The sequence below is a fragment of the Ursus maritimus genome, unplaced genomic scaffold (genome assembly GCF_017311325.1).
Source record: "Ursus maritimus isolate PB19 unplaced genomic scaffold, ASM1731132v1 scaffold_26, whole genome shotgun sequence".
In the NCBI taxonomy this organism is placed as follows: Eukaryota; Metazoa; Chordata; class Mammalia; order Carnivora; family Ursidae; genus Ursus; species Ursus maritimus.
In genome coordinates, this window is record NW_024425119.1 from 44,085,089 (window position 1) to 44,104,153 (window position 19,065).

At 40.9% G+C, this 19,065-nt stretch overlaps 2 protein-coding genes across 2 annotated transcripts in view; one reads left to right on the top strand and one right to left on the bottom strand.

Annotated features, from left to right (window-relative positions):
- Positions 1–8,902: 8,902 nt before the first annotated feature.
- LOC103675564 (gametocyte-specific factor 1-like) lies at positions 8,903–11,123 on the bottom strand. The gene is made up of 4 exons (XM_008704691.2): positions 11,104–11,123; positions 9,568–9,665; positions 9,187–9,307; positions 8,903–9,018 (listed from the first exon to the last, which is right to left on the bottom strand). The coding sequence occupies exons 2-4, from the start codon at positions 9,658–9,660 to the stop codon at positions 8,903–8,905; spliced, it is 330 nt and encodes a 109-aa protein (XP_008702913.2). The 5' UTR covers positions 9,661–9,665; positions 11,104–11,123.
- A 3,679-nt stretch (positions 11,124–14,802) lies between these two features.
- Positions 14,803–19,065, top strand: part of NCKAP1L (NCK associated protein 1 like) — a 38,321-nt gene continuing 34,058 nt past the window's right edge. Inside the window, exons 1-3 of the mRNA XM_008704692.2 lie at positions 14,803–14,960; positions 16,013–16,123; positions 17,055–17,147. Of these exons, the coding sequence (XP_008702914.1) occupies positions 14,859–14,960; positions 16,013–16,123; positions 17,055–17,147 (306 nt within the window). The 5' untranslated portion in view covers positions 14,803–14,858. The remainder of the gene's footprint in view (positions 14,961–16,012; positions 16,124–17,054; positions 17,148–19,065) is intronic.

Sequence of the window (19,065 nt, forward strand, 5' to 3'; positions counted from 1 at the left end):
TTTTATTTTTACGAGACTACTTAATAAACATAGATTGTTACCTTTTTTTTTTATTAAAGATTTTATTTATTTATTTGAGGGAGTGTGCATTCGAGGGCATGGGTGGGGGGTTGGTGAGGAGGGGAAGGGATGGAGGAAGAGGGAGAAGCAGACTGTCTGCTGGGCAGAGAGCCAGCCTTGTCCCAGGGCTCTGCCCAGTTTCAGGATCCTGGGATCATGACCTGAGCCAAAGACAGACACTTAACAGACTGAGCCACCTAGGCGTCCCTACCCAGTTGTTGTTGGTGGCGGTGCTGGCGGTGGCAGCGGCGGCAGTGGTTTAAAGATTATCAGCCCTTGGGCTGAGTAGAGTGTGCGTCATAGTCTTTGTCTCATATTGAGACCCTAAAAAGAAATGTGCTGTTAGACGCCCCGCCCAAGCCATTCTTGTAGGCTAGTGGTTTTTAATCTTGTCTGTACGTTAGAATCATCCAGGGAGCTTTTAAGACATACTATGCCAAGTTCCCTTTCCAGACCAATTAATCAGAAAGAGCTGGGCACAGTTATTTTTAAAAAGCTACCCAGATGATTCTAATATGCAGTCACGGCTGAGAACCACTGACCTAGGCACTGTTTTGAATTTAGGAAATCTGTTCTTTCACCTGAGTGGCCTGGATAATTCCTGTGAAGGAGGAGCAAGCTGTTAAAGTGCTTCTTGAAAGATAATAGCTAAGAATGAAAGCTTCACTGCAAACTTAGCACAAAGCATTTTAGAGAAAGCTGCTGTTTTGGTAAATCAGTTTCAGATTGTTAGGAATATCTTAAAGTAACCTTTCCGAAATCCGAAACCTCTGAATTTATCACATCATTCATGCAGATTGGTGTGGCCAATGTGATTTGAAGTGAAATGTGATTTTTCAGGCTTTAAATTGCAGTAAGCTGGTGAAATTGTTGACACTGTTACTGTGACCCATAAGTACTTTTCAGATACCTGCAGACTGAAATTTCTGAGGAAGAGCTAGGGCTTGAGAGGATGGAGGGGGTGGGTACCAAACCAGAATCCAAAGTCAGGCTTCACTGCGTTCAGTAATGCTTTGTCAGGGTGACAGGATCCTCATCTGAGAAAGCTATTCCATTTAGCATGAGTGAACAAGCCCACCAACTTTTATTTTTTAAAGATTTTATTTATTTATTTGAGAGAGAGAAAGCATGAGCAGAGGGTCGGGCGGAAGGAGGGGCTGAGGGAGAGGGACAAGCAGACTCCCCGATGAGCAGGGAGTCTGATGCAGGCCTCGGTCCCAGGGTCCTGGGATCATGACCTGAGCCCAAGGCAGATGCTTAACGAACTGAACCACCCAGGTGCCCCAAGCCCACCAACTTTTAAATAAATAAACAAACAAAAACCCCAAACTGTCTTTCAGTGGAGATTTTAAAAATAAAAATGCGCCACACATCTGTTCTTTCTATTCTTAAATGCTTTGTTCATTCATCTCCAACCCGGAAAGTTCCAGCTTTATCTAAGATCCCTGCTGAGCTTTCTTTCAGCCTGGCTTTTCAGCCAGGTTGAATATATTTGAAAAGGGAAAAAACAATGAGAGACCAAGGCATTTATAAAGAGTCACTCTAGGAGCTAGCCAGGATTAATAACCGAGACTGAATCTGATCCTTGCTGGTTCTGAGGATATGCTAGCATTTGTCCCTAAATTCTAGATTATATATATTTTAAAGATTTTATTTATCCACTCGACAGAGATAGAGACAGCCAGCGAGAGAGGGAACACAAGCAGGGGGAGTGGGAGAGGAAGAAGCAGGCTCCTAGTGGAGGAGCCTGATGTGGGGCTTGATCCCCCAACGCCGGGATTACGCCCTGAGCCGAAGGCAGACGCTTAACCGCTGTGCCACCCAGGTGTCCCTCTAGATTATATTTTTGAATTAATAATTGTAAGTTAAAAACAGAGACTCTGGACTAATGAGGAAAAGGACCAGTGCCCTAGTGATTAAAAAAAAAATCTTTAAAAAAATGATTTATTTATTTGAGAGAGAGAGGGAGTGTGGGGAGGGGCAGAGGAGAGAATCTTCAAGCAGACTTGAGTGTGGAGAACAACATGGGGCTCCATCTCATGACCCATGAGATCATGACCTGAGCCAAAACCAAGAGTCTGATGTTTAACCAACAGAGCCCCCAGGAGTCCCCTGCTACCCGCCCCCCAAGATCGTTGTTAGAAAATGAGTTTTCCCAGCTTTTAGGATTGAAGGAATTCCAGTAGTCCTTGAGATTCCTTAGGGATTTTCAGTGTTTTAGATAGCCAATAAAACTTAAACTTAGCTCACCAGAAGACTAAAATATTAAATTTCTTTATTTCTGACTTGAATGTTATCAACAAAGTTCTGATTCTCTCATCTAATCATAAATTCTGATTGGTAGTTAAGTGCATAGTTAAAAACAGGAAAATTATTCAATAAACACAGTTGGAAAATATTTCAAAATGAAAGATCTAGGGGATCATAATGGATAGTGTTACTAATGAGGATAGATTGGGAAGTATTGTTTTAGAGGAGGGTGAAAAATTGGTGCTGGTTACAATTTTTCAGGCAAAGTAGCAGGGAGAGGTGCTGCTACCAGGGAGCCAAAGAAAATAAATTTATGTTTAAAAAAGAGTCCCTATGGGGCGCCTGGGTAGCGCGATCGTTAAGTGTCTGCCTTCGGCTCAGGGCGTGATCCCGGTTCTGGGATCGAGTCCCACATCGGGCTCCTGCGCTGGGAGCCTGCCTCTTCCTCTCCCACTCCCCCTGCTTGTGTTCCCTCTCTCGCTGGCTGTCTCTCTGTCAAATAAATAAATAAAATCTTAAAAAAAAAAAAAAAAGAGTCCCTAATGGGAGTTTGGAATGAATAGCCAACATCTACCTCTGGAAACACAGGATAATACAGGATGAATGAAGAAACTTAATAGTGATTTTTAAAAATTTATACTTTAAATTATTTGTGTCTCAGTATGTTAATTGTTACATACCTGTGTCATCCATATCGCCTGTAACAGTTACCAGTGGGCTTGAGAAATCTGTTCTCTGTGTTTTTCCATGACTTCTATCTAGTTTCCTTTTCCAGGAGTCAGCAACAAATAGCCCCTCACTTTCTTTCTGGTGCTGGTATCTAAAATGTAAATTGTTAAGTCGAAGTTTTCAAGTCATTGTTAGTATCACGTTGGCAAGGCTTTATGAACAAATAGGTGAGGAAATGGAACTTCTTCAAAGAAGGTTGTTGAAAGGATGCGAGAATGGCAGAATGATACTAAAGAAATTTCACCTACTAAAAATTATGCAAAGGACTAGTCGTGCCGAGAACAGTTCTAAGATTATAAAAGTGCCATTCTTCTGTTATTTTAAAAAATGTCAAGGGGTGCCCGGGTGTCTCAGTTGGTTAGGCCTCTGACTCTTGATCTCAGTTCAGGTCTTGATCTCAGGGTCATAAATTCAAGCCCTGCTTTGGGCTCCACCCTGGGTGTGGAGCCTACTTAAAAAAGAGAAAACAACAACAACAAAACAAAAACAAAGAAAAAATGCCAAATGTTTAAACCCGAGAGTCATTTTTTTTTTTCTGTAAAGTTTTCTAATCTCTGTCTGGAATTAAGTTCTTATGTTTTCTTGTAACCTCCTTCCATCCTCCCTCCCTCCTAGCACTTAAACTGTGTTTAGGCCGATGGTTCTTAAAGGGTGGTCCCAGACCACAGCAAGACTATCACTTGGGAACTTGAGAAAATGCCAATTCCTAGGCCTTACTATAGTTCTACTGATTCAGAAACTCAGGGGTGAGATGCCCTATCATCTGTTTTAGAAAGTCCTTCAAGTGATTTTATTTTATTTTAATTTTTAAAAAAGATTTTATTTATTTGTCAGAGGGAGAGAGAGAGAGCGCGACAGAGCACACAAGCAGAGGGCACAGAGGGAGAAGCAGGCTCTTCCCTGAGCAAGGAGCCCGATGCGACTTGATCCCAGGATCCTGGGATCATGACCTGGACGGAAGGCAGGTGCTTAACTGACTAAACCACCCAGGCGTCCCAGCCTTTAAGTGATTATAATACCCACTAAAGGTTGAGAACCATTGCCTTATACTGTTGCTGTCAATATTGCTCCTTTATAATGGACCATGGCCACTATAATTTTTAATGAGACTAAAATATTGGAGGTTTTTTTCTTTCCTCATTTTATACCACGGCTGCTTGGGAAGCCCGCACAAAAAGACCATGTAGTATGGACCAACAATAGGATAAAGCTGGGGAACCAATGAGTTACCTTTTGGTATGTTATCTATGGTATGAGTAATGGGCCCTAGCAATTTTTTCCCCATAGTTCATACTGTGCATGTAAAAGTGGAAATCTTAAACTTGATCATAGGGAAGAAACTTTATAGCTAGAAAGTCTTATTACTATTACAGAAATATAATTTAAATTGCTTTGATAGGACTTTTTGGTGAAGAAGAGTGAATTTGGTTACCAAGGTTTTTGAAAGGTTGATTTATTCAGTATAAATATTTAGGCCAGGGTACTGAGTGTCTTTTTACCCCATGTCTATATAGATTCTTCACATTCAGCCACTTTAATTTTTTTTTTTTGTGGGCATAGGACTATTACATAGTCAAGCTCATGCCTCTCCTAAAGCATCTTATAGTTTATTAACAGTAAATCAGAATGAAGGGATGTTATATAGAGACATAAACCACCTGTTAGGGGAGTATGGGAGGAATAGTTAAGACTTCGGAGAATCTAGGAAGGCTTTGAGACAATAACTTTGAAAAAACCTTTGCTTTTTTTTTTAATTAAGTATTTTCTGTAGGGTTTTTTTTTTTTTTTGGAAACTTTGACCAAATGTTACGTCAAAGGCCAAAAAAAAAAGTGATATTTTAGTTTCTATTGTGCCTTCTTCTACGGGGGCTCAAAAAACTTTTTTTTTTTTTTAATTTGAGAGAGAGAGAGAGAGGAGGAGGAGGAGGAGAGGGAGAGTTTTAAGCACTGAGTGTGGAGCCTGACTCGGGACTTGATCTCACCACCTTGAGACCACAACCTGAGTCGAAACTAAGAGTTGGACTTTAACTGGCTGTGCCACCCAGGTACCCCTCAAAACTTCTTTAAGTGAGATATGAGTAGATCTGGAATCCATATTTTGAATGACAACTGCCTATTTTGTGATGTTTTATCCCTTAAGACTAGGATGGCCAACCTGGTTTTTTGGTTATCTCGGGATAATTATTATTCCCCCTTTCATGCTCAAGAGTACCCTGGTTTGAAGGAAAAATTATGTAGTCACCCCAATTAAGACTACATGGCTTTTTAGGGGAAGATTCCATATACTGAAAATATGAGAGAGGAAGACATCTTTATCTTTCTTGGCCATTTTTCCTAGGAAACTTTTCAATTTTCATATAGTTTGGTATTAATATACCAAAGTGTAATTTAAAAAACTCAAAATATGTGTAATGCCTTAGTCAAGAGATAAAAATCTTGTTTATATTATGTAAATCTAAGGGAGCAAGTTGGTAGCCCTCCTTTGCACAAAGCATACTAGAATGTGTTAGATACTAAAAGTATCTAGTTATTCTCCCTTCTGTTTTCTGCTTTAATTGAAGGAAAACAAAAGATCATTTGAAAAGGATCTAGAAAATACTTAGGTAGGGATAAGACTTCTAAGGGCAGAAAATATCCATTCGATTATAACTTCAACTTTTAATTATAAGTCTAAATATACCTAAACCAATCAGTAAACTAGCAAAAAACCAAGGTCATTATTTTAAAATTAGCTAGCTGAAAAAAAGATTACAGCTTGAGAGGAACAAATTTTGGCCTGTTATACATGGGGTCTGAGTTCAGTTTAGGTACCAAGTCTGTGACTCTGTACTATGTGCACAGCACCAGGCTAGTGGTGCAGGTGTAGCAAATACACAGTAGCGCGTGACTCCGACTTCTCTCGGGAAGCTTTGTGGCATGATGGAGGTTGGATGCCTGGAAGGTTTAAATGTGGTGAAGATTAAAATTTAGATTAAAAAAAAAAGCTAGAAAGCGATTTCCATGGTTGAAGGGAAAGGGATGACATTTTAAAATGAACAGAGTAAAAAGATTAAGGTGTATTTAAGGTGGGAGTAAATTGACTTCTACAGAGTTAAGAAGGGAAGATTTGGAGGCATGCTCCAAACTCAGCTTGTCATAAAAACTATAGCTTTTGTTCTGTTCTGTTTTTTAAAGTAGGCTCCACACCCAACGTGGGGCTTGAACTAATGACCCTGAGATCAAGAGTCACAGGCTCTACTGACTGTGCCAGCCAGGTGCCCCCAAAACTGTGTCTTTTTTTTTTTTTAAGATTTTATTTGTTTATTTGACAGAGAGAGAGAGCCAGCGAGAGGGGGAACACAAGTAGGGGGAGTGGGAGAGGAAGAAGCAGGCTCCCAGCAGAGGAGCCTGACGTGGGGCTCGATCCCAGAACGGCCGGGATCACACCCTGAGCCAAAGGCGGACGCCTAACGACTGAGCCATCCAGGCGCCCCCAAAACTGTGTCTTTTAAGCGTGGAAGATTTGTACAAAACTGATTGAAGAAGGTTGATCTGATGGTCATATAGTATGTGACTTGGAGTAGGAGAAAAACAATTGGAGGGTAAAGAACCTGATTAAGGAATAGCATAGCTCACATGATAGCTGTATTCCCTGTACTAATAGAGAAAATAGGCAAATAAGCCCTTTAGCCTTTTGGTTGACAAATGAGGATATGAAAACAAGGAAGGATAAAAACATGTAATGAAGCTTATCATAGGAAAAATATTCTTTATTTAAATAAATAAAAACATGTTAAGATGCCAACAATGACTGGAGTTGTTACCTAAAACATGACAGTTAAGATTTCCCAGAAGTTTAAAAAAAGACAATAAATTTTCTGTCTGCTGGCTCTTTAATCCCCAGCTTCTCCATCAGTTTTTCTGACCTATGGGTAGAAAAGAACATTAAGGTAATGTCATTTTGAAAGTGTTTTTATGGAAGACCTAAGCTTGATGTGTATTAGTTGCATTTCAAAGAGAGTTCTAGATGGCTTTTTCTCCACAGTCTGACTTAAAGCCACTGGGACTTTCCCTGCTTCTGTTGTGGGGGAAGAAGAACTTAGAGTAGAAAATAAGTTTATTTTTTTAAAGAATAAAAGTTTGTCTAAGAATCTTTGAAGATTTAGAATACCTTAGTGGTATTAGTTAAAACTATGTTAATATCGTAGAACTGTGATATTAGTTTTTAAAAGTTACTTTACCTTTTCCCCAGGACTTAGAGTTGTTAGGATGTTTGTCATCCGTAGTCTCTTTTTTTATGTCTCTTGAGTCACTGTGGGAGATGACCAAAAAAGGAAAGCTAGTTGGAGACCAGAACTTGAGTTTTAGTCTAGATAACCAGTTCTAGGAGATTTAAATTACTTTATCAAAAATGGTTGATATTATTAAAGGTCAGAGTAGGAATTATTGATTTTGTGCAAGTTTCTGTTCCTTTGTACTTCCTGTCCCCCTGTGTATGTGATGGGTAACTCCATTGGTGGCTTCTCTAACCCTTAGATGTGCCCTTCAAGCTTGTTAGGTTGGGGATCCTTGTTAGGTTATTTCATGTGGATTGTACAGATTGCTTTCCCTTCAAAATTTTAGGAATTGTTATTTTCATTCCTTGAAAATCTTACATAGAATTGAGAACCTTGTGTAATCAAGTCCTTAATGGATTAGAGTCCTAAGTGGAGACTAAGGGAGGGAATGGAAGTACTCAGAGCCCATGAATACAGATCTTTCAAAATTCATAATTGAAGTGTAGGCATTTTCCATGCCTAAGACCTAGTGGCCATCTCACTTTGAGTCAAACTTAAAGGTATTTTGCTCTCTATTCCAATAACTTCTATAAGATGATTTATCTTACCTTTCACAGACCAGCGTTTTTGGAGCAAATGTCTTAAGAACAAATGAAGGAGAATGATGTGTGTTATCTAGAGAGAAGGAGAGAGGATGGAGACGTGATACAAGTACTAGGCATTTTTATATCGTTGCAGAGAAAGCCGTTGGCGGCAGAGATTTGAATCTCCCTTCCATAGTTGTTGCTGGAAATTGGCTGCTTTGCCAGGGACCGCATTACCAACTTGACGGTTGGTGTGGTCATATGACCAGTTTGTGCCAACGGACTATGACTGGAAGTATTTTCTTCCGGGCCAAGACGCGTAAGGGGGACCTGTACCTCCATTCTCTTTTTGTGGCAGTTTGGGAAGCCAAGTGTGGAAGGTGACAGTCACAAGATGAAAAGAACCTGTGTTCTCAAGGCACAGTCCCCACTGAATCCTCGCACTGGGCTTGTATACAGGGAAACATCTGTTGTGTTAAACCATGTTATCAGCACAATCTGAACTTTGTTAAAGGAACTTGCATTACTCTACTGCACATGTACATCTTTATTTCATATTAATGTGCCTTATGAGATAGGTATTATTCCTTTTATGGGTGAGGAAGAGGTGTTTGAGAAGTAACTTTCCTTAAGGGCAGAACATAGAGTTGAACCTAGATCTGACAGAAGAGCTAGGAAACTCTCTATTGTAACGTGCTGTATGTTAGAGAAAGGATGAGATAGGATAAATCCAAACCTTTCAGACTACAAGTTTCAATTTATACCAATACTTTTTTTCTGTGGAAAGTGACCAGATATTTGTAAGATAAGATTCTTTAAACTGTTATAAGTGATTTTAGGTTTTAATTAAACTCCTTTTTGTTGGGTTGCCTATTCAGAGACAGATGAAATTCTCAGATTTATTTGATTGTTTTTGAAGGATTTTTGTGGGAGGAGTGTTAAGACTTTGAATTTATCCAGGGCTACAGTACTTAATTAGCTACGAAGGACTTAGGGTCCAAGCTTTCATTTATGACTGTATTCTCACCCTCGCTCACCTGTGTTCCAGACATCAGGGTCAAGAATCTGATTGACAGTATTAGAAAGTTTTTCATTTGGTTCCAAACTTGGAGAAATAACCTTTGGAAGATTGAATGGCTCTGAAATAAAGCAGACCAGAGGTTATAGAAGCAGAGTAGAAACTTCCTTCTGTTTTTCATTCCTCTCATTCGGCTAAGACTTCCGTAATTATGAAATATGGAGGCAAGGGGCAATAGCACTTGATGCCACTTATCTGCCCCCCAAATTAAAAAAAAACAACAACTTACCATCATCTACAGCAGTTCTGTTGACACAGTTAGCTTCGTGTTCCTTGAGCCTTTTGATTGGGACCACATGGCAAGCATTATATTTGCAGTTAGCCATCTTTTTAGCTATCTTCGGATTTTTCTAAAAGAGAAAAAGCTCTCGTTAAATGGCTATGATACAATGCCTGTTTTCCACCCTCCATTCCTTTCTGGAAACGCTTAAGACAAACCATTTCCAACATTAAGAACTGCTAAGTGCTATGTATGATCAGAAGCTTGTTCTTAACAAACAAACAAACAAAACAAACAAAAAACCCAAAACGTCAACTTTTTATATTCTGAGCTTATTTTTCTCCCTCTAGTGAGTTAACATTTTTTTTTTTTTAAATCAGGAAAACTTACCTTTCTACATGATGCGAGGTGGTACTGTAACCTGCTGGCTGGCATCCTGTGGTTTGGGTCATAAGGACATATTTCTAATGCTTCTGGCTCCATGAGGCCTAAATAGTAGGAACCATGGGTTGGCAAAGAAAATATTGACATTTAAGATCCGGTAGTTTTGACATAGGCCTACTTTCTATTCTCAAAAGAAGAGTGAGAGATGTGGGTATCTTGCTATGAAAGTTTGGGATGATTAAATAGCCTAGTCAGTTAGATAATAGGAGAACTTCACTGCTTATAGGCCTTGGAAAACCAAAAATTAACATTTGTACATGTATTTTAGTCTTATAGGTTGTTTTGAATAGAACTCTTTGCCCTCAAATAGAGTATTAAAGGCAGGGCTCCTTGGAAAGCTCACAGCACTGGGGTAAGATGAAGTTTTACACCATCAGCTTGAGTATTGAGAAAGCAAGCTGGGGCAGCTGGTTCCCTTACTGTTCGGCATTGCTCCCTCCCATCTCTTTGCCAAATCTATCTAAATTAAGCTCTTTGTTAGACAAGGATGTTACATGTCAGATCAGCACAGCCACTTTTGGGGAGAGCGGATCAGAAGAATGAACAGCACATGTTCAAGTTCAGGCTACTTTATAATTATCTGAGAATGCCAGTCTGAAATCTCTAAAGTTGTAGGTATTAACATACGAAGACGCCTGAAGTGAACTAAGAATATACCGTCTCAAATCTGCCACATTTTACTGCCAATAGGAGGCCTACTTTCCCTTATGGCTAGCTGTCTTTAGCTATCCTAGCAGACATTCACTTCAAGGACTCCCAAGTTTCCAGGCAACAGCTACAGCTGAGATTTCTGCAAAGCAGGGCCAGCATAGTCTGATGGGGGAGAAAGATCAAGGCAGACCGGCATAAGCAGTAAGGATACAAAAGTGCCTAGAATAGCCCCTTTCCATTCTCCTTTGCATCATGCCTAGGGCATAGACAAAGGGCACAGAGCTAGACTGTTAAATGTCAGATTTTCCTGAGGGCATTTAGATGATTAAGTCCAGGGATTTAGACTCAGGTACCTTTCAGGAACACAAGCCAGGTGGCTCTTAAAGCTTACACTGCATATTGATGATAATATTAGAGCCACGAACACTTACTGTAAAGTGAATTGGCTTTTTGGAAAATAAAGGTTGCAGTATAATCCAATATTGTGTGGTTATCTTTAGATTCTTAAAGATAATGGAAGAAGAGCTTTAATACTGAAATGTCGTCTTCAGAGAACCCCAACCCTTCTTTTAGCCAGCAGCCTGGGAAAGTATAAAGTGTGATCGGACTGATCAGGCTGGCCTTAATACACAAAGAGCACTTCACAACAGGCAGCCAGAATTTTCGTCCTTGGATCACTCACCTAATTATCGATAACTGAATACCCCATGTTGGGAGGCCAAGATTATAATGGAAGCCATTTGGTTTAATACATGTTAGACTTGGCAAGAGGATTCCAGCCTCGATGCTACCTTGACAGTTAAACTGAGTCTAAAGGCTCTTGAGACCTACCTTATTCTTAAAGCAGTGTCTCTCAAGAATCTGAAGGGAAGTGTCTGAAGAGTCAAACAGTCCTTCTGTAGGTCAAAACAAGGCAAACAGCTGAAGTTTGGGGAGAGGGAAGGTGGAGTACCTTTGTCAGGTGATGTGAATCAACTTTCTGTTCAAGCTACTCAATTCCTCTTCTCCCACCATATGGTCTATGGTTTCTCAGAGGTTTGGAAGTTTTTGATGTCATAGTTAAGTCTTGAAGAAGTGGTTTTCAATCTTGGTTGTGCAGGAGAATCACTGAGTAGTTTTAAAGTGACAGATCTTCCAGAACTGCTGGATCAGAATCTTCACAAATGGGGTCTGGCTAACTGTGGCTTTAAAAGAGTTCCACAGGGCGTTCTGATTTGTAGCCAGGGTTACTAGGCCCTGCTCTGGGGTAATTAAGCCGTCCTCAGGAGAGTTCTTCCTGTTTCCAGGAGGAGCTGCTGGATGATCTTTCCAGTGAAGTTTCTCTAAAGACTACTGGTTGGAATGATTAGTCCTATCTTTAAACCTGGCCTTTTTCTTTATGGGGTGCCACGTAGAACTTCACAGAAAGTGACATAAGCTCACTACATACTAAACCCCCCAAATTTCACTTTCTTTTTGACATTCTTAATCCAGTGTACCAGGCCTTGAGCCGAATGTTTACAAACACAATGTCATATAACCACTTCTACATATATGAGGGATTACCACTGTTTTATAGTTTAGGAATCCAACTCGGTGGTGATAGATATCCTAAAATTACAAAGCTAGCACATGTTTGGATGACATTATTAATATTATTTGACATAATACATGTAAAGCCCTTAAAGTACCTGGTACATAGTAAATAACTAGGTCATCATTTCACATGGTAACTTATTTAATACATACAATATCTTCATGTGATAGGAATGATTCTCAATATCCTCTCCATTTTCAGGCAGGGAAACTGGATCAGAGCTGCTAAGTGATAGAGTTGGGATATGGACTCAAGCTTTCTGGATCCAGATCTGGGCTCTTTGCCTCTAAGTCATAAGGCTTAGTCCACTGGACTCAACAATATTCAAGCCCAAAATTCTGTCTAATGCCAAAATGTAGGCTTTTCTCATATACCAAGTACAAGGAAACGAGTGTTTCCAGGCTCCAGCAATCTTACAGTTCAGCTGGGGTGGCAGGATAATATGAAACAGGCATATAAAGGTGGGACCTAATTTAGACGTGAAATACGTGGCAGAGACCAAGTACTGTTGGAGTTCAGCACGGGTTCAACGTAGATCCAGATCCAGAAGATTGACTAGGATTTGGGTCGGCAAGAGGGAAAGCATACATGCTACGTGAGAAAGGCAGAAGTGGACATGGCACACGCACAGAAGACTATTGGGTTGGTGCCTGCTCGGCTGGGGAGTATATATTAGGGAACAGGAGAAAACTAGATCAGCTTTTAGGGAGAGACTTCAACAAACTTTTCAGGAGGATAAGGAACGTGAGTGAAAAAGATCCCGCAGAAGTATACTAACCTGTAAGAAGCCTGCTGCTGTTCTAGGGCTCAGCTTCCTTCGCGTTGGTGCCTCACTGCCTGCTCTTAATCTCCCCCATCAAGGTGAAAGACCAATAGGAATCCTGCAAATGCCTCTAGTAGAACCTGGGTTTCTTTGATAACAGCAGGTGATTCAGATCTTCGGGGCCAGTAGTACCTTATGCCAGCCCTCTAGACTTCTAGGGACTCTATCCAGTAAATAAACTGGGAGGCAGATTCCATTTTCCAAAAGTGTAAAGTTTCCATTAGAGAAGTTTGAAATTCTGTGTGGTAAGCACTGCCGTCTTCTTGCTTCTTTAAAAAATATATTCTCTTGGGAACAAACATATTAAGTTTATGTATTTAAGTTTATTTAAGTTTCTGATATAATAATGCTAATCAGCTGCCCCCATCCCTTCACCCCAGGATTTACTGGGACAATGTAAGAGCCCTGGATATGGAAAATGAGAATGATTGAAAAGCGGAGAAAAGGTATCGGAAAGGAAGTAGACATGAAGACAACTCAATGTAGAATTTTTCTGAGGACCTTCTGCTTTTTGCCTTGAAAGAAACTTGAGAGTGAGTCTGTTTTCTTGAGTTAGGGAGGTAAGGCCTGGTTGGAATGGCAAGAATATTTTAGTGCTAAAATTCATTCAGTCTTCTAAGATTTATTTATTTATTTATTTTAAAGATTTTATTTATTTGACAGAGAGAGAGACAGCCAGTGAGAGAGGGAACACAAGCAGGGGGAGTGGGAGAGGAAGAAGCAGGCTCCCAGCAGAGGAGCCTGATGTGGGGCTTGATCCCAGAACGCTGGGATCACACCCTGAGCCGAAGGCAGACGCTTAACAACTGTGCCACCCAGGCGCCCCTCAGTCTTCAAAGATTTAAAGTCTACTATTAATTTCTCCTTGTTACTCTTGGTTAATTTGGTTCTTCATGGGGCCTATTTCCCAAGTTAGTCTTAACAGTTCAACAAGTAAATCAGCATAGTTACTGAGTGGTTACTGGACCCAGGAGACTAGTGTTTCTCCACATGTATGTGATGGAACGTTTGTCTCGAAACCTTCCAGCGTACTTACAAATGCAGTTTCTAGATCCCACTGCAGATCTCCCAATTCAGAATCTCAAGGGATAAGGGTCGATCTCAGTTTCTTAAGCACCTTTAAGAAGGTGTACTAGAGAGACCCCTGGGTGGCTCAGTTAAGCGTCTGCCTTCAACTCAGGTCATGATCTCAGGGTCCTGGGATCGAGCCCTGCATGGAGCCCTGCATTAGGCTCCCTGCTCAGTGGGGAGTCTGTTTCTCCCTCTCCCTCTGCCCCTTCCCCACCCCGCTCATGCTCTCTCTCTCTCAAATAAGAAAACATCTTCAAAAAAAAAGAACTATAGTACTCGAGCAGTGGTTCTCAAACTTGAGAATGCATTGAATTACCTGGAAGGCTTGTTGAAACACAGAGCGCTGGACCCTGCCCCAGAGTTTTGGATTCAGTCGGTCTGGGGTGGGTTCTGAGAATTTGCATGTCTGTCGAGTTTCAAGGTGACGCTGATATGACTACACTTGAAGACTCACTGTACCAGAGTATTGTGAAAGATATAAAGAAGTATTAGATACAATTCCTGTCATTAAGGGGCTTTTGCTGTAGTAGGGGGAGATAAGATATATACTTAAAAATATAATGAAGAATATGGTTTTCTGTATAATATTTGATACTAGATGGGGTAATGAGGAAGAGTTGGGATTTAACCTGGGCCCTAAAAGATGGATAGGCCTAAGGTTCAGCTGAGAATAACAGGCATTCTTGATGGGGGTATATAAAAGAGGAAGCAGTATAAAGGTGTATGGGAGTGGGGTAGTCGATACTTTTTTGTCTGGTGTTGAGCTTTTTATAGGACACTGGGGAACGGTTAAGGCCAGAAAGGTTGGTACCAGACTGTGGAAGAGCTTGAAAGCCTGTCCCTCTCCCCTGCCTGCACCCGCAGCACCAAAAGTGCTGCACCGCTAGAAAGAGGAAATGTCTCCTGCTGAGTGTGCAAGCGGAAGCACAAGACGATTCTGAAGGTCTGTGAGTCGTAGTGACTGCTTTCACCCATGAGCCAATTGTAGAGGCAACAGGAAGACCAGCGCACCAACCAGGCTGGGGCCCTCCGCCCAGGGGGTGTCACCACCCAAGCTGAAAGTGTTTGGGAGATTAGGCATTGCTGTCCGGATACTCCTCTCTCTCGGTGGCCATCATGTCTTTGACCTCTGCCTACCAGCATAAATTAGCCGAGAAGCTCACTATCCTGAACGATCGAGGTCAGGGGGTTCTCATCCGCATGTATAACATCAAGAAGGTAAGCATGAGCAACTGGACCAGTACCACTTACTCCAGCAATAGTAGGGCAGGGGACCCTGAGGCCGGCAGTTCCAGGGGTTAGACTCCCTCTTCTTTCCCCGCTGGTTTAATTGGCCTTCAGTCACTAGCATTACATAGGCCAGCCAGTGGTGGCAGGCACAAGGGGATGCTTTTTCTAGGTATGATTCTTGCCCCAGTGAGAGTGTCTGCTTTCTGCTGGGTATGCGGGGGTAGGAAATAATTTTGTTCTGAGTCATTTGAATAAAGGTCTGGGGTCTAGAATTCTGGGTCTCATTGTTTATTGCTGATCCCCCATACTCTGAAGATATCCAAAGTGGGGTCTATGGCAAAAACTTTTCCATGGAAGTACTTCCCTACAAGGAAAAAATAGATATGATATTTCAATAAGATATGGGTATGTGCCTTCTGAGGTACTCAGTGTCTTAGAGTTCATGCTGTGGTTGTGTATGTGGGCTTAGGATAGGAATTGTGAAACTGGGAGAGGCTGGGGACAGGATCAGGCCAGGGGACGAGGGGCTGGGCCTAGGGAAGTAAAGAGATAAAGATGGGCAAGAGTGGGGAGTTTCTGGAAGAGAAAATAGGGAGAGGGAACTTCCGTGCATTTTGTAATAAGACAAATCACCAGGAACATGGTTTCTCTGGCCCCATGTCCCCGACAAACACCCTTTGGGATGAGATACTTACATATGGACATTGTGACACACTCACCCATGAAGTCCAACTCCCAAGCAGCTGCTTTTCTCACTCCTTCCGGCTTCAGCTGAGGGGTGGGGAGAGAGCTTCCTCTTTGCACTGGGGCCGAGCAGACACTGAACTCCTCTTGTTAAGACAAGATACCCAGGTCGTTCAGCTCTACTGAGAGTTGGCTTCATGCCCTGAAGCTTGTTTCTCATCTACTGCTATGTTTTCATAATGAATCCCCAGATTTCCTTTCTGTAAGAAAGACTTGTGAAAATGAATGCAGCAGGAAGAAGTATGTTTGGAGGGACAGGAGAAAGGGTTAAAATATAATGTGCTTTATTGGTGCAGACTTGTTCAGACCCCAAATCCAAGCCACCTTTCTTACTGGAAAAGTCCATGGAATCTTCTCTCAAGTACATCAACAAGAAATTTCCCACCATAGATGTCCGAAACAGCACGGTGAGAACATTGCCCCCCTGCCCCTTTCTCTGAAATAACTCTACCCTTGGTGGCTTAAACTCTCCTCTTTTGACTGCCTTTCTTTGAAGTTGGCAAAGGATGGAGCAGCCTTCTTTTAGTTTTCCTGCACTCCATCACAGAGCTTCAGGTTCTTGTAGTCTCGAGAATTCTGAGATAAGCTGAGATTCTTGCAGGCTAAGCTAGAGCAAAGCATTGCCCCTTTCTCCATTGCAAGATTCATGAGAACACTTTGTTCTTGTGGAGGAAGACAGCTTGATCAGCCCAGCAGGGTGCATATGTTTTACTGCTCTTCTTGTTTCCAGGTGTTTCCTTGCTAATTATCTTAGAGTTATGCATTTCATGGAATATCCCTTACTTCTCCGCTATTAAAGGTTAGCCCTAGATTTCTTACCATTTTACCTGTAGCATCTTCTCACTCCACCTCTTTTGACTTTAATATAAGTGGTAAGCCTCTTTGAATGAAAGGGACCTTGAAATTTCCTCTCATTTAGCACTCTGTATCTAGTCAGGGTCACATGCATCATTCTTTCTAGAGAATCTCCCTTGCTGAAGACTTTCAGAGCATTGGATATTTTCCAGCTCTGTCTGTTGGTGTATTTCAAGCCTCTTCAAGACAGTTTAGGTAGGGGCACTGGGGTGGCTCAGTCGGTTGAGCATCTGCCTTCTGCTCAGGTCTTGATTCTAGATCCTGGGATTGAGTCCTGCGTCTGGCTCTCTGCTCAGCAGGGAGCCTGCTTCTCCCTCTCCCTCTGCCCATTTCCCCTGCTTGTGCTCTCTCTCTCTGTCAAGTAAATAAAATCTTAAAAAAAAAAAAGAACGTTTAGGTATAACTTCTATTTTTCTTGGGTTGCTTTGACCAATTGTCTTCTTATTTTGTGGTTTAAAAATTTTTGTTTTGTGTTTCTCTCAGCAACATTTAGGACCAGTACATCGGGAAAAAGCTGAGATAATTAGATTCCTCACCAACTACTACCAGTCATTTGTGGATGTCATGGAATTTCGGGTGAGCCCTCCCAGCCCAGGACCCCAATGTAGGCATTATTCTTCAGAGGTTATTCCTTCTTTAGTAGAAGTTCAATTTTTAAAAAGGATCCTATTTATTTATTTATGTATTTATAACATAACATAACATGAGTGGGGGGAGGGGCAGAGGGAGAAGGAGAAAGAGAATCTCAAGCAGGAGCCCAATGTGGGGTTCCATCTCACCACCCTGAGATCATTGGTGGAACGCTTAACCAACTGCACCACCCAGATGCCCCTAGTAGGTGTTCATTTATGTTGCAAGTTACACAGTAGTATCTGATATAATTATATTTCATTTAAAAGGATACGTAGGCTTATACACATGGTATTAGTATGTACATAACAAAGATTTGGAACATTATACATGAAACTGTTCGAATTAACTACCTTTGGGGTGAATCATAATCAGCTTTAATTTATTAAACTATGCATTTTTAAGTATTATTAAGTATTCACATATTTTAAGTAGGATTCCCCAATATTTTATTATAAATCTACTGAAAATTTCTTGAGTATTACAATGAATATTAGTCTACTCTTCTCTTAGAATTCCTAATCGTTAGTATTTTGCCATGTTTGCTTATCTTTATTTTTTTCTGGATCATTTGAGTTAATTGCAGATATTATGACATTTCCCTTCCTAAATACTTTAGAATATATCTAAGAACAAGAATATTTCTTACATAATCCTAATGCAATTATCACACTCAGGAAATGTAACATCTTTACAATATTATTCGTTTTAATGTAGAGCCCATATTCACATTCGGCCGGTTATCTCATGGATGATACATTGAATTTAGTTGTCATGTTTCCCTAGTCTTTACAATAGTTTCCAACATTTTTTTTTGTCTGTCATGACACTGACCTTTTGAAGAGTCCGCACTAGTTATTTTTCGGAATATTCCTCAATTTGGACCGTCTGATTTGTTAATTGTCTGATTGTCATACTTGGCAGCAGCACTGTAGACGATCTTTTGAGTGTTAAAGACGAGCGGCGCTATTTTTGTAAATGTAAACAAAGTAATAATTGTTTGGTGTAATGTTTTTGAAGGGCAAATTGATGACGTGTTTCAAAAGTCTTAGAAACACATACTTTTTAACGTAGCAATTTTACTTCTCGAAATTATTCTCAAGGAAACAATCAAAAGTGCAACACATGTAAAAGAACGTACTCTTAAAAAATGTATTCTGTTGCAGTAAGATGGTGACGAGTTGAGGGACACCTGGGTTGGGCATCTGACTCTTGGTTTTGGCTCAGGTCGTGATCTCATGGGTGCTGGGACTGAGCCCTGCTTTTGTTCCGCCCTCAGCGGGGGAGGCTTGGGGAGTCTCTCCCCTGCCCCTCCCCCCACCCGTGCACGTGCACGCACGCACACAATCTCTTATAAATAAACACATCTTAAAAGAATAGTGACAAGTTGATAATTGATGTTTCTAATATATAGAGATTTGGTTAAAAGTTCAGAGTATACATCTATAAATGAACATACAGCTCTGAAAGATGATAATATATATTTATATTAATTGGCATAGAAAGATGTTCTTCATATGTTCTCTAATGTAACAGCAAATTGTAATACAGTAAGACATAAGATGTCCCTAATATGAATATTTACCTGCATAAACATGCATCTAAAGAAAATTTGAACTTCTGATGGGTGGGATTTTGAGTGGTTTTAAAAATTAATTAAAATTATGCCTGCTTGTATTTTCTAATTTTTCTCCCATGAGCATGTATTATTTATGAATTTAAGAAATAACACAAACGTCAGCTGAGCAATCCAAGTTTGTGAAGGTATCATAGTATTTCTTCGATGATTCAAAAGTATGGAACCCTGCTTTGGGTGCCCTGCGTCTGCCTCGGGGGGGGGGGGGGGGATCCAAGCCATTCGCAC